At 34.1% G+C, this 15165-nt stretch overlaps 1 protein-coding gene across 3 annotated transcripts in view; it reads left to right on the top strand.

Moving 5' to 3' along the window:
- Nucleotides 1-15165, top strand: part of TBC1D19 (TBC1 domain family member 19) — a 157976-nt gene that overhangs the window by 129957 nt on the left and 12854 nt on the right. For 2 of the 3 annotated variants that reach the window (XM_017958626.3, XM_003898560.4), the window contains 3 exons: nucleotides 8162-8194; nucleotides 11977-12086; nucleotides 14296-14387. In XM_017958626.3, the coding sequence (XP_017814115.1) occupies nucleotides 8162-8194; nucleotides 11977-12086; nucleotides 14296-14387 (235 nt within the window). Of the gene's footprint in view, nucleotides 1-8161; nucleotides 8195-11976; nucleotides 12087-12789; nucleotides 12845-14295; nucleotides 14388-15165 lie in introns of all 3 variants that reach the window. The other variant, XR_001902400.3, reaches the window with a different exon arrangement.

Raw genomic sequence — 15165 nt, 5'->3', positions numbered from 1 at the left:
AATGAGGAAATGAAGAGAAAATATTTAATAAGTGCAAAGCATGTTAATATTTGGGGGGTATTTTCTGAGTCATATTTACTATTTATATCTCATCTAGTTCAAGATTTATTTTAGTTGACAATGTTTGCCATTCTGAACTTTGTCAAAGGCCCATAAATCATCACTTTATAAAGTTATTCACATTGAATGGAATAGGCAGTTAATATTTTAGACTTTCTTCAGATGCATAAGGAAAGGCTAGAATCTGAAAATAATTACTCATAGCAGACTTGTAGAACTCTGAGGCCAAATATGAGATGTGCCCCAAGCATCCTGACGCCTGTTGGAAACATGCTCTTGGGTGGTAGCCAGGTGAATGAAACTTGACCCTTGAAAGGCTGAAGTGATGAGAGGCAAAGGGAAGGATTTTGAAAAACTAGCCAAGAACATGACAACCCCTAAGATCAAAGAAATGTTCTAGGTGGTATGCACCCTACAGTGTTAATGGATTCTTCACTGCCTCTTATGCCTCCGGATTTTGTTTGTCAGAATCTGACTCGTCCTTCAACAAAGCAGACTGTGAAGCCTTTTTTTGGAGCCTTAAGCCCAGGCTAATCTTGGATTAGCTGAAGTGTACCTTTATCTGATACTGGCAAAAAAAGATTTTCTTAGGTTTAAGCTGATATGTAAATGTGGAACTTTCCCTTCTGGGAACATAAAATAGCTATGGGTTATTGAGCATCTGCTGTGGACTAAACACTGGCACACTTTAAATAAATTAACTCTGTTGTGCTTTGTAGTGCAACCCAATGAAGTTGATCTTGTTTATCTCCATTTTCAGAAATGAAAATATGGTTTCAGCAAGGGTTTGTCACTTGCCCAGAGTCACACAGGATTCAAATTCATGTCTGTATAACTTCATTGGTCATTTATTCTTTCAACATTGAGTTATCAAGAGCCCTTTATCCTGTATCTTAATTACTTATTTATAAATTTTATATTTTAGTATTTTATTTGTAAAACTTGATTATATTTATAAATGCTCAAATTTCCATGATTAACAACATTTACTGAGCATCTCACCTGCGGAACACACTGTGCTGGATGCTGAAGATAATACACAATATGAAATATAGTTATTTCTTCAAATAGCTTGTAGCCTAGCTACTTAAAGAGAAGCTATAGATTTCAGAACCTGGGGGAAATGTAGTAAAAGTGGTTAAACATGACTCATCTTAATACTTGCATCCCTTTTTGCTGCTTCGTAGTTCACTAATTAATTTATTGTAAGCTTCCTTATTAAAAGTACCTCGTCCTAACCAGGGTATTCTTACACTTAGCAGATCCTTAATAAATATTTGTATAAGACGAAAATAATGATAATAATAATGTCTTCATTTCTGACTACCTTAGCCACTTGTTGAAATGTTTCTGCAGTGCAGTGGCTTAGAAGAGGAAGGCAAAAGTGTTTTTTAAGTAAGACTGTCAGGTTTTTATATAACAGCAATCTGCTTTGAGATTTAGTATTTAGAAAGATATAATATGTACTTACACTTTTATAAGGCATCAAAATATGCGTTCTATTTATTAACTTATTTTTCTCTCTGAGTTTTTCTTTCACGTGTCAACATGTTTATTGTAGAAAAGTTAGAAAAGACAGATAAACTTTGTAATTATTTGTTAAAAGTTTATAATTAGTAAAGGAAATAACATGAAACAGCAGAGGCAGAAGGAAGGTAAAAAAAGATTGGTGGAAGAAAAAGAGACTCAACCAAAGAATATAGAGAAAGACTTGAAGAAGAGATGTTTTTTGAGCTCTCCTTCTAGATGTTCCCTGAAACTGAAGCTGGTGGCTATAGTGTCATTGGGAATATTGACCTTCTAATCTGGTTTTTAATTTTTTTAGTTGCTAGAATGCAAAGGGCCTTTAAGTTGTTAAAAAGTCTTACTATTAGAAAATCTTGATAGGTACTGTTTCTTCAAGTCTCACAAATTTTTCCGCATTTCCTCTAGACTTAATTGTTAACATCTAATTTTAGAGTCAGATGATACATCAGAGGCAATCATAGCCCCTTTGTGTGTCAGGCAGGTTACTGAAGCTCAGGAGGTTTGATGACGTTCCTCACATTACCCTTAGGAATTGTGTTAAGCCCACAATTGAACTTTGATCTCCTAACTAGAGACCAATACTTCTCTTGCTGCTTCTGTATCTATGATTTACTCATCTCTTCATTCTGCAAAGATGTATATCATCAACTATGTATGTGGCACCATGAGTTGTATACACAGATGAATAAAATGTATTTCCTATCCTCAGGAACAATCTGTTAAACAGCTAATTATAACACAAAACACAGTGAAATCATAGTGTTGGAAATATGAACAAAGTGCCATGAGAATGCAGAAGAATGAGCATTTAATTATGATTAAGAGATCAGGAAATGTTTGTCTGAGGTTATAGCTGACCTTAGTAAGGTTTTGATGGCTAAGTAGGATAAAGAATTAGGATAAAGAATTATCAAGTTCAGAGCTATCAAACTGTAATGATACTGGTGATGATAAATAATCTGGTGTGACTGTACCACAGAGTATATGGAGTTAGGAGAGTATGCCAAGGGGAGGCAGATGTAGCTCAGGTTGCAGGACATAATCATGAATGTTTAAGGCCAGATCAAAGGTCTTGAATTTACTGTGTATACACTTAGCCTATATTACAAGGCTAGAGTGTGATCTCTATAAATACAGGGACAATGTCATATTTATTTTAATATCTCCAGAGGCTTCAGAGTAGGTTTTTAAGTATTTGTTAATTAGGTGAGTAGGAGCTCAGCAAATATTCGGTAGATGGATAAATAGTGGTAAATCCTCAATGGATGTAAAGATCTTTTTCATGGTCTTATTAATATTTTTGAAAGAGAAGTTGAGCTCTCTAATTTTAAAAATTGGTTAGAGACCTGAGAGTTTGGAGGAAAGGATACCAATTAGGAGGCTCTTACAGAACCATAGGTAAGAGCTTATTAGGGACAGAATTCTGATCATGGCAGTAGGGAAGGAAATAAAAGGTTAGAAAATAATAGTGGTAGACTCCCTACAGATGCATATATTCATTCTGCAAGCCTTTATTGAGTACCTGTTATATTCTGGGCACTGTGCTTGGTCTCTGGATATAGAGATACATGAATAAAAAACAGTTCCTATGCTCAAAGGATTTATTCTACTGGGAGAGAAAAAAATAAAAAATGATTAAATGACAGTAAGATAGGGGAAGGAATACAGTTAAGTACTGATTTTGTATCAAACATTGTGCTAATCATATTGCATATATAATAATATTTAATCCTCACCACCTCATTGGTATTGTTCCCACTTGATTAATGAAGGCAAGTTTCTTTCCAACCTTTGCTGGGCCCAGAGCAGGAGTACAAATAGAGGCCCACCTACCATAAGTCAAAATATTTAAAAGTTATAAATTAGACTCATAAACTGATAAAGACTACTCTATTTTCTTTCCTTGATACATATACTTTGATAACAATCTGGAAGGCGAGGTTTGAATTCAGAATTTTCCGACTCTTCATCCATCCCTAGCCTGTGGTATCCCCACCCACTTCTCATCTGTGGCTCCACTTCACACCTTGGACAGGCTTCATGGACAGAAGCCTGTAGGTCCAACCTCTGTTCACAGCTTCCACAAATAGCCAGCCTTTGGCCACCTCCCTGTCCCGAGGTATACACATTTATCAGGAGGTGTATACCTTCTCTTCTCTTCTCTACCCCACCAAAGAGAACATGCAGGCCCTGGAAGTTGTCTTAGGAGCCTTTGGGCTCAGAATTTCAGAGTCTTGGGTACCTGGGATGTGGTCTGGAAGAAACATGGGCTCTGGGTAAGGGGTACAGCCGGAGGGGGGTCACAGAGCCTTCAGCTCAAGCTACTGTGCCTTAGTCTAAAAGCAGTTATGGATGAGGAAGCAGGTTAAGTAACATACCTAAGCGTACACAGGTAGAAAGTGCTGGAGTCAGAATTGCACAGTGAGACGGAGTAGTACCTCAATCAATGAGGGCAAATCAACTGAAACATGAGGATTGATTAATGAATTGCTTGGGAGGGAGGGATCAAGGCTATCAGGGAGATCTTTCTAGGAAGATTGTTGTTTAAAGTTGTGAAGGAGCAGGGCAGGGACAGGGCCAGAGGTAGAGGAGAACATTGCCTATAGCCCTTGTCCTGCACGCAGAGGCTGAAGGGGTGGTGATCAATTTGGAGAGATTAGAGCAGTGCTTGTGGGGTACAGAGGAGGAATGAAGACTGAAGAGTTAAGTGGTGGTTATCCAAAAGGGACAGGAGAGTTACATAATCACATTTAGGTATAAGGGCTAAGGGAGAACAAGAGAGCAAAAATGACTCAAAAGTTTCTTCCCTGAATGACTAGGGAGTTGGTGAGTCATTTACAAAAATAGAGACCAGAAGGAGCCTGAGGATACTGGGCTTTTAAAGTCAGTATTATGGGTTGATAATGAGAATACTGGTAAAGCGAGAGAGAAAACAAGTATACAGAGTCTTGGAGCTATATCGAAGGAGTTCACAGAAGAGAGGACTGCCAGAAACAAAACAAACACTCACAAAAAACTGAGCAGCAAAAGTTTTTCTGTGGGACAAGAAGCCTGATGTGCTTAGTGTCATCAATGCGATGGTAGACCCAAGTTTGAGTGTGAGGCCATTAAGTACAACATACAAAGAAGGGAAACCCCTGGATTTAGCAATCAGAAGTTACATCCGTAGGGATGGGAAACCATTTGCAAGCATTTGAAGATACATAATAAGGAAGTAGAGGAGGTGAATATAGATAGTTTTAAAAAAAATTAAGCCTGGCTTCAAGAAAATGAGTGAGATTAGAGATTTGTTTGATGGGAAAGTAGGATCTGGGAAAAAAATTGACTACTACTTCTTCCTTCTTCCTTACTTCCTATTTTTTCTTCTTCTTTCTTATTTCTTCTTATTATTATGTATAAGAATATTTGTAACATCCCTGGCTGAAAGGATGCAGTGAAATAGGAAAGACTAAGGATATGATTACTTTGATAAGATACACCCACCCCTTGCCTCTACTCTGCTTCATTAGAGGAGTAAAGAGCAGATCCCACCACTATCCAGCTGAAGACCAGCTGTCCTCAGTAAAGGTAACCCTGTTTATGACAATCATCACATGAAGCTACGGCTTCCAGGTCACCCTTATCAGGTGATTCTCACCTCCACAGCTTCAGGCCTCTTTTATCAGTAAGTCCTCCTCCGCCCTAGCCTGGCCTTGTCCTCTTTCTCTCCATTATTTTTCTTCATAGCACTTATTACTATCTGACATATATTCACTTATTTTTATTATGGTTGTTTTGTCCCTGATAAAATGGCAGCTACAGTTCTTAGAACAGTGTCTGGCACATCGCAGGGACACAGCACATGCGTGTGGAATGATGCACGTGCAGCAAGGAGGAAGGGACGGTTGATGGGGCAGGAGTCCAAAGCAGGGTTTGGCAGACTTTTCCTTTAACCACTCAGATGGTAAATATGTCACGTTTTGCTGGCCACAAGTAGTCCGTGTCCCATATTATTCTTTGTTGTTTTTGAAATAATCCTTTAAAATATGTAAAAGCCATTCTTAGCTGACAGGCCACACATAAACAAGCTGCAAACCTGACCGCTGCTTGCCAGTCACTGTGAAAGTCAAGGAAACAAGATTTAGAGCACAGATGAAGATGTTGGGTGAAAAAGAAAATGTATACATCCTCCTCTGGACTGTAAGTGAGAAAACAGATGAAATATGAAGAATAGACAAAGGAAGGAGTCCATGTCAGTGGCGTCAGCCTCCTAGTGAGGAGAAAGTGAAGTCTACAATTAAGTGTTAAACACTTGAAAAGGAGGAAATTTTGAAAGAATGGGATGGCTAATCATATAGAGAGGAATAAGAAAACTGATACACAACATAAGATTCAGCAGAAGTTGGAGAACATGAATCTGTGTGCTAGAAGACTAGAGAAAATGTCGATCCTGAGAATTTTAACTTGTGAGCTTAAAGCAGTGCTGCACAAAATTCTGCACATGGTTGGCCTGGCGTACCAGTTCAGAATAATTTGGTGCTTCTCATACTATTTTTGATAAAATTGCTTCTAGAAACAACAAAGAAGTATGAACTAACTTGTAAATGATAACATCAACAATTAACATTTGTTTATTAATAAATAATAGCCTAAGCGATTTAAGTAAATAGTGTAGGCCCTAAGCTATTTATTAATGGCTAAGCTACAAATGTTATCTCATTTAATCATATTACGTGAGTTCTAGTGTTATCTCTGATTTACAGATGAGGAAACTAAAGCTTAGAGAAGTTAAGAGACTTATGCAAAGACACACACACACATACACACACACACAAACACTCTTAAGTGACAGAACCAGATGAACACAACCAAGTCTGTCTGACATCCAGTCCATGCCCTTATCGCAATAGGGTGCTGATAATGCATTGATATCAATATGAAAGGAGTTTCTACTGATAGTTCTAGTCTTCACACTGTCATGTTCAGCATTTTTATATTGCTTTTGATGAGGACATGTATACTTATCAAATTTTTCAGTTTTGTAGAATCAAGAAAACTAGAGAATGCATTAGATAACCGAATAAGAATTCAGGATTATTATCTCTAACTGGAGTGGTTCACCAAAGAAGAAATGTAATAGAGATAAAAATATAACCCTTTACTGAGGTCCAGGAACAACTGTCCAAGTACACTGTCTTAGCTGTTGGGTGTATAGGGAGGAAAAATGATTAGAGATTTTAGTCACCTCACTTTAAGGATTGCACTGAACTGTAACTTGTTCAGAAGAAAATAAAATAGGGAAGCTGTTCAAGACCACCTTATCTAAGGAAAAATTAAAGAAACTCATAAAGTCTTGGAGCAAGAAATCGTGATGGTGATGGGGCAGGAGACAGAGTAGTGTCTTCAAATATTTCTGAACGTTTTCACATAGAAGATAAATTAGATTTCTTCCATGTGACCTTTGTGGTCAGAACTAAGAATAATAAGTAGAAATTTCAGGGAGCCAGAGTTTGGCTCACTCTGAGAAAATAGCTCCTTCCAAATTAAACCCATTCAAAATTGTAATGAGTTGCATTGGTAATTAATGCTTCGGCTATTGCTGGACATGTTTTAAACTGCGACTGAACTATCATTTATTATAACTCACTCTGTATGACCTCTAAAGCCCCTGCCAGCACAAAATTTTTGCCTATGAACATGTCAGTTGAATAAAGCATTTCTATATTATTTTTCAAAAATGTAACTTAGCAGCTTTCTTCTGTGCTGTGTTTGCAACCTGATTTAGTAGTGTTAGCTATATGGTGGTATATATTACAAAACTTCTGTTTTGAACTAAGCTGTACAAATTCAAATTTTTTACTTGGAATGTGAGAAGATGTTTAGCACACCAAGTTAGGCTTCGAGTATTTTTTGAAAAGGATGTGTACTTTACTTCTGTATAATTATTGCCAAAGATTATACTGAATTTGTATCATATTTCTGCCAATATTTCTTCTAAAGCCATATCCCATGATTAATTTTCAGTTAGTTTACTTAACACCCATAGTGTTTTCTGTAAAGCAAATGTTTTCAAGAAGTGCCTTGAAAAGCTCACTTATCTTTTAGCATATTTGATTCTAATATACACAGTGAAGTTGTTTCAGGAGGGACATAATCTATTGACTTTCTGAGACCATTATAATTAGTTCTTAAACTTAATTCTGTGATCTGTCTTGTTATGTTTTTGCCCTGTTGTTTTGTGTGTGTGTATATGTATATGTATGTGTATGTATATGTATGGGTACGTATGCGTATGTGTATATATACACACATACATATACACATATATATACACATATATATTCAGTTTTGATTTCTCAATATTATCAATAGAATATTAACTGGATATATGTTTTAAAGCCTCTAGTTTACTTTTCCGAAGGTATCAAAAATTTTTTTTATTGTTTACTATCACTAAGTCTTTCTGACATTTATGGACAAAGTTGAAGCAAAAAATAGAAAACCTTTATAGTTTCAGTTTTAATCCTTTAAAGCTTACCTGATAATCAGTAGGCCTACTACTTATTGAAAAAGAAATACTTTTTTTTTTTTTTAGGTGTTATCCCTTTTCATGGATTTTCAATGTATGGTAAGTTGGGCTTTAAAAACATCATAATGTACACCATAAAAACATACAGTGTTATCTGTCAATTTAAAAAATAATGACTGACAGATATAATTATTTTACTATAATAAGACTATAAAGGAAAGAATAAAGTGAAATACATGCTGGTTTCCCATAGGGGCTTAATTTTTTAAAATTACTGTTTTTATTACACGTTAAGGAAATCACCCACAAGTTATTATGAACATTTTAAAATGTTGAGTTTAGTAGGCCAGGTGTGTTGGCTCATGCTTGTAATCCCAGCATTTTGGGAGGCCTAGATGAGAGGATCACTTGAGGCCAGGAGTTCAAGCCCAGCCTGGTCAACATAGCGAGACCCTATCTAAAAAATAAAATAAAATGTTGAGTTTAGTATTTTTATATGTCCAATTTAAAAATGTTAAAAATAAGAGGTCACCGTAATTGGTTAGGTGGTGATTGCTTGACAGATTAGAATTAGAGTATACTGTGAAAATGGTCCTGTGGTTTACCATTTTTTAGTCCAATGGAAACTAGAGATACACGTTAATATTTAGCTCTAGTAGGTGTAAAATCAGATTGCTTAAATTCCTAAAGTAATTCTCTTAAGAGTTTTTAAAAAATAATAGGTCAGAAAGAATGCTAAGGAAGGGACAACACTGAGTTTGAGCTCATGATTTCTCCAGGCTACTGATATGCACAGCAACAATTACATCAGAGCATTCAGTTACCTGAGGTGCATGTGGGAGATGCATGTGCAGGCTTGAGAGCTCTGAGTGCCTCCAAGGCCTCATGTGTCATTAAATGAGGAATGCAAGAAGCTTATGAAGATTAACAAAAGCAAGAACTCTCTACACCTTAATGCCACTTAATTTTTAAGTTTTTAAGTGTTACATATAAACTTATTAAAGATTGTTGTCCCCTTTATTTCTACCCCTACCTTTAGAATGAACAGAAATACATTAATGTTTCGCCTTTGTACCAAGAATCTTCAGTAAACATTTTTCTTTGTAAACATCAGTGTTCAACATCAGATGGTCATGGTGAATGACATAACACTATCATTCAATGAAAAAGAGTCAAAGTACCTAGGGACTTTATGCTATACTTGGTGTTAGTGACAGGCTTGAATTATAGGGTACTCAGCTTTATTCTCTTGGGCAACCACAATTTCATAACATAATACGTAATGTTATAGTGACCTCACAGCATATTTCTCTTATAAATGTGAGGAATTTAAAATAGAAAACCAAAAAAGATTAATAATATAAACTTTTACATCTAATAATAAAAATGTTCACGTTTTTATCTTTCTACTTTAGTAGTTCCAACTACAAAAATTTTTCAAGTAAATCATTTTTGGAAGTTGTACTTGAATGATTTGGAGGATACTTGATGTCATGAAAGTTTAAATATTTTAGAAAGATCTTCTGGTGTTTAAAATATATCATTGACTCAGCCTCTGCCTATTCACATTTATGATCATTTAAATAGGCTACAGTTTATACACCCAAGGGGAAAGCATTTGCTGACAATGATGCAAAATGTTTGATATAGAATTTATTTATACTATTTTAGAAAACTATTTTCAGCATCCACAAAAACTTTACCAGCAACCACTTATTTAGAACCAGTATACAAAAATAATCACAAATCATCCCTAAGGAACTCTAGTTAGTACTTTGCCATTTCAGTTTTAGTTACTATATTTCTTTAAAATTATAATACTTACCTCTTTTAAACATTGATACAGATCTTTAATGATAGGCTGTCATTAAAAAGGAAACCAAAAAGATAGTAATTTATTTAAAAATTTACTCAGAATTCTTCTGTAATTTTAAATACCTTCTGCTCTTCTATTTATGCAGATTAATGAAGTTTTATTGTAGGTGTATAGTATATTATGGTGTCATAAATTCCTACAGTATAGTCTTTAATTGGTTTAAAAGATAATTAGCTAAATTTATTTTTATGGAAGAACCAAATAGGGAAGGATGTTTAAAATTAAAAATTAAGTCATGTAGAATCTTTTTTACATATAATCTATAATGGACTAAAGCTTTTCCATTTCATGGCTATATAAAGGAATTCAACATAAACAACTGTGGCATCTTGAATAAAAACTAATTGTAAATTTCTTTTATATTGTGTATATTCATATAAAAGTGCTTATTTTAAGATTCTCTTTTCATTTCTTCACTGGAAATTTTTATTAATAATTATTGAATCCATAACATCTTCAGATTCAGGTTATAGGTTTTCACATATCAATATTTAAAAATTGGAGGGAAAAATTTGCATCATTTTTTTAAAATAAAGAAGTTCTAAACCTTCATCTTAGATTTATAATAATAGCATATATATTTGTACCACACTGTTGTTTCTTAGGTTCTTATTGCAATGAGAGCATGAGTTACTATTTGTAAATACATGAAATATCCTAATTTGGGCTATTTTTATAAGTAGCAATTTATTTAATAATAAAATAAGTTTTAAAATTTGTCTTGAAATAGACATACCTGTCTTTTTAAAATTTTTATATATAATATATATTGTATATACATTTTTCTATATATATACAAGTATTTATTTTTGTATGAATTTAGATATTTACCCCCAAAAGTGATTTCTCTTTTGCCTTCAGAAAAAATAAAAATTCTCACTTGCAATGCTAATTTTTAATGACTTATTTATCAGTAATACTGTGCATTGCCCTTTATCCCAGAAAATTGAACTTTTGTGTTTGAAAGAATTTAAAATATTTTACTATTTTTCCTTTTACTTTGTCAAAAAGAAGAGAGCTCAACTGGCCCACTGATTTCCTTGCTTACTTAGTGCTTACTGCCCTCAGAGCATTACCAACAGGTTACAGAGCCCCAGAAATTCTTACTTGTCCAATATATATTGTTTGAAATTACCCTGTAAGGCATTTTTTATTAAAATTAATATTTCAGTAATGCAGTTGTACCTATCCACATTATAAATTTGTTTCTATGCTGCCTAAAATACTTGAGGCTTGAAAAGATGGAAAGCATGACCACCTTTGTCAGTGTAGAATAATCACATGCTCAGGTAGGTCTCCAATAGAAGATTAGGACTTTCTGACATTCAGCTGTGGGATGGCTGGTTGTGTTGACCCAGCTGTGCTTAATTGCTACAGACTGGGGGCAATCAATTCAACATTCATTAGAGAAATAAATCCTTTCTGCCTACAGATTGTTTTCAGTTGATGAATATATATGGGGATGTAGCGATAAAGACCAGTAGTGTACAGCTATTACTCAAAAATCTTTATTTTCAAATTGAATTAATTGAAGACCATGATTCTAAAAGTCACAAATCATCTATTTTACTTACCTGACTTCCAAAATTAAAAATTTTGAAATGTGGCCTGAATCCTTTGTGAGAGAAAGTGAACATAAGCTGCCTGGTTGTTACTTTCTTATTACTTCAATTTAAAAAAGGAGAGATTTGATTTATGTAGTTTTTATAAGTTATGTGGAATTTTTCATATTTCTGTATAATTCCATAATGTCATTCTTAGCCATCTGTTAAATTGGGATTATAATAGTTTGTAATATACTCCTTTCTTTATAATATTTAATGGCTGTTTGAACTTTATATGTGCATATATTCGCCTCTCAAAATGAAAAAAAGTAGTATGATTTTAAACTTGTCTATGAGTGTATATGATTACTATAAAATAGTGATTTATAATGTCATATTTTATAAATTTATCTTAAAATTTTAGTAGTTCTGCAGTATTATAAATTATTTTTTTCTTTCAGTTGCACCACTTTGTTTTCTATACCATGAACCTTCCAAATTGTATCAGATATTCCGTGAGATGTACGTGCGTTTTTTCTTCAGACTTCATTCCATCTCTTCTCATCCTTCTGTAAGTTCATAAGAAAAACTGGATCAAGTTAGGTTGGACTGTAATCTGTTCTTTCTTTCCGTTAAGAAAAAGTCGTCTACTCAGATTCTAATGCAACACATTTTAATTTGTGATGTCAACCAGTGTGTTTTTATTGCAAAAATGACAAGATGAAATTGATATTTAACTATTTTGGTAATAATTTAAATGGAAAAAGTCTCTTGTCAACTACATTTAAATGATTTTTTTTTTTTACATATTACAAGAATTAGAATGTCTGTATTATTATTCTTAACAAAGATGCCTACCTTCTTTTCTGATCTCTTATCTACGAGATGAAATAAATAATATATTATCCCTAGTGCTGTAGAAAAGTCTACAAAGCACCCAGGGTAGTTAGTGCTTGGCTCCTAGCAGGTGTTCTGTAAATAAATGGCTGTTGTTGTTATAATTATTATCATCATTCTTCTTTGTTAATGAAAATCAAACGTTGAATTGTCACTTGTTTGCCAATTTCATATTTGGCTAATTATCAGTTATAAAAGTACATATTTTCTTTGTATTCAATAAAATAATCCTTTGGCCTACAACCATAAGAATCAAGGAAAAGCATATATATAGGAGTTGAACATTTTAATCTGTTTTATTTTGGCTGTTCCTTTATCATATCTTTTTTTTTCCTTTCCCATAAACCTGACTAAGAGCAGTATTTATTTTATTTCAGTTATGCTTTTTTTCCCCCTTTGGACCTGCTGTGGGTAACATGACTGCTACTCCAGGTGAAACATTCAATTGGAATATATGTCAGGGCTACTAAATTTCCCCAAAGAGGCAACTGTATTATTGCTATTAAATTAAATAGCTGTTCTTTATCCCCCCATTCTAAGGTTATGTATTCCTATTTCACCTTCCTCCATCTCCAGTTTTGCTCTCATACATTGCTAGTGAAAGTTGGCAAATCACAGAATTCCAGGATGTCACAGATAAACAAATGAAGCAACACCAGTTATCTTGGGTTTCTTATCTCTAAGAGAACTTGATTTTGTTCTTATCTTACCTTAATATTTAATCTGGAATAATCAGAAATATGACCAATAATTAAGATCAGTAATTCTTTTCTAATACTCATTCTAAGTATCGTATTTTTACTCTCATATTCAATGCCATTTTATGCTTCAGAGTTTAAAAAAACTGGCTGCATAGTACATACCCATGGTGTTCTCCCTGTGCAGAGCACTGAAGCCTGGCACTGGGCAACTCTGGGTATTTCTTCTTTATCTCTGTGCTGGTGGCCCTGGGTATCCTTTTTCAGTGAATTGATTGAGTCAGTCCTGCCCCTCTCCTTTTTTTTTTGATTCAGTGGAGTGAAAACTTACAGGCAGTCACCTCCTTTTTCGGCTTGCAGCCAGACTGAATTATTTGGAACCATGACAGTCTTTTTTTCTTTAGAAATGCAAAAAGAGGTTTAAAAATTCCTTACAAAGATCAACTCTGAGGAATGCTAAGCTGCAAGAAAGACTTTATTCAGAGTTGCCAAATAATAAATGTACTTGAAAAACCATCTGCTTAAATTGATTAAGTTTTGTACTTCACAAATAATGCCCTTTTAAAAACAATAGATTTTAGTTTAAAAAAAATATGTGTATACTAAGTAATCAAACATTCTTGTTCAATAATTTCCTGATGCAAATTTCAAGCAGCTAGCTGCTAGTCTTTTCCTGGGGGTAGATTTCAAAGAAAGAGTGAGAAAAGCAGGCGATGTTTTCCCTAGTGAGTGAGGCTGGAGGGGAAGGGACATATGGAGGGAGAATGAAGGTGGCTATATAGCACTAGGGAAATAACTGGAAACTGGAATGCATTCAGATAAAAAGTAATTTTGCTGAGGTTAAGTAATAATACGTGGCTTGCAAAGTGGCAAGTTTTCTGTAAGGTGATGTTTTCCTTGGACTCTCCACATATTACATACTGGTTTATGTGGGGAGCATATTGTGTGAAAAGGGAGGGTCCTTAGCATATCTGTATGTGTGAGTATAAATAAAGAGAAATAAAGTTTATGTTTAAACACAATGTTAGAGAGCCATTAATACATTTCCTGTTTTTGACTCTTAAACAGTATAAAGAATATTTATGTTGATAGTCTTTCTCATTTTCCATTTGAATAATTTGTTGGCATAGTTAATTTTTAAATATTAAAATATCTATTTCTCTTATGATTCATTATTATATCCAGGGTATTGTGTCACTCTGTCTGCTGTTTGAAACTCTTCTTCAAACTTACCTTCCCCAACTCTTTTATCATCTACGAGAAATTGGGGCTCAACCGTGAGTACTTTTCTCTCCTAATTGAAGAATAGATAGTTTCACAGAAAGCTCTTTTTTCTTCATTGTAGAGCACTTGCAAAGATGTAATTTTTCAGAGAAATTAAGCTAACAATTTTCCTAATAAAACTATAATTATCAAGTAGTAAATTATAATGACATTGTGCCAAAAATTCTTGAAAGAATTACCAAAATCCTAACAAAGTCTTCTTTACTAGGATTTTTGTGTCTGGTACAAGAGTCACCAAAATAAACCAATTTCTATTCATAATGAAAGGTGTCAGCCAAAACTGAAGCAAACATTTGTGGAAACAAATAATACCTGAAAAATGTGATCATACCAAACTTAAGTCAGTATAGGCCACAGTTATCAGAGAATTACCTATGAAAACTATAGAAGTTCAAGTTGGCTGTCTTTTGTTAAAGGAAAGCAAATCAGGTACCTATTAATGGTTGTACACTGTGATTTCTCCTTCCTAAAATTTGAATTTTGTTCATTGGTCGCAGTATGAGTTATAAGTGAATATGTATAGTATCTCTGGACTTCAAGATTATTGGTTTTCTCTCTCTCTCTTTTAAAATAACAGTGTCTAAAGCAAGAGAAATTTCCAAATGATTTATCAATGTTTTCTTCCTGTCTTATCTGTGCAGCTATTTTCTCCTATTAAAGAGGGTATATTTGAAAAAAGTATTAACTCCTTGAGGCCACAAAAGAAGTTAGTGGGAAATAGAATAGTATAGTATTTGTCTTCTCCACTCTTGAATCCATAGCAAATAGATA

Source organism: Papio anubis, chromosome 3, assembly GCF_008728515.1.
Source record: "Papio anubis isolate 15944 chromosome 3, Panubis1.0, whole genome shotgun sequence".
In the NCBI taxonomy this organism is placed as follows: domain Eukaryota; kingdom Metazoa; phylum Chordata; class Mammalia; order Primates; family Cercopithecidae; genus Papio; species Papio anubis.
The sequence above is the reverse complement of the archived record's forward strand: the minus strand, read 5'-3'. Positions and strand labels throughout refer to the sequence as shown.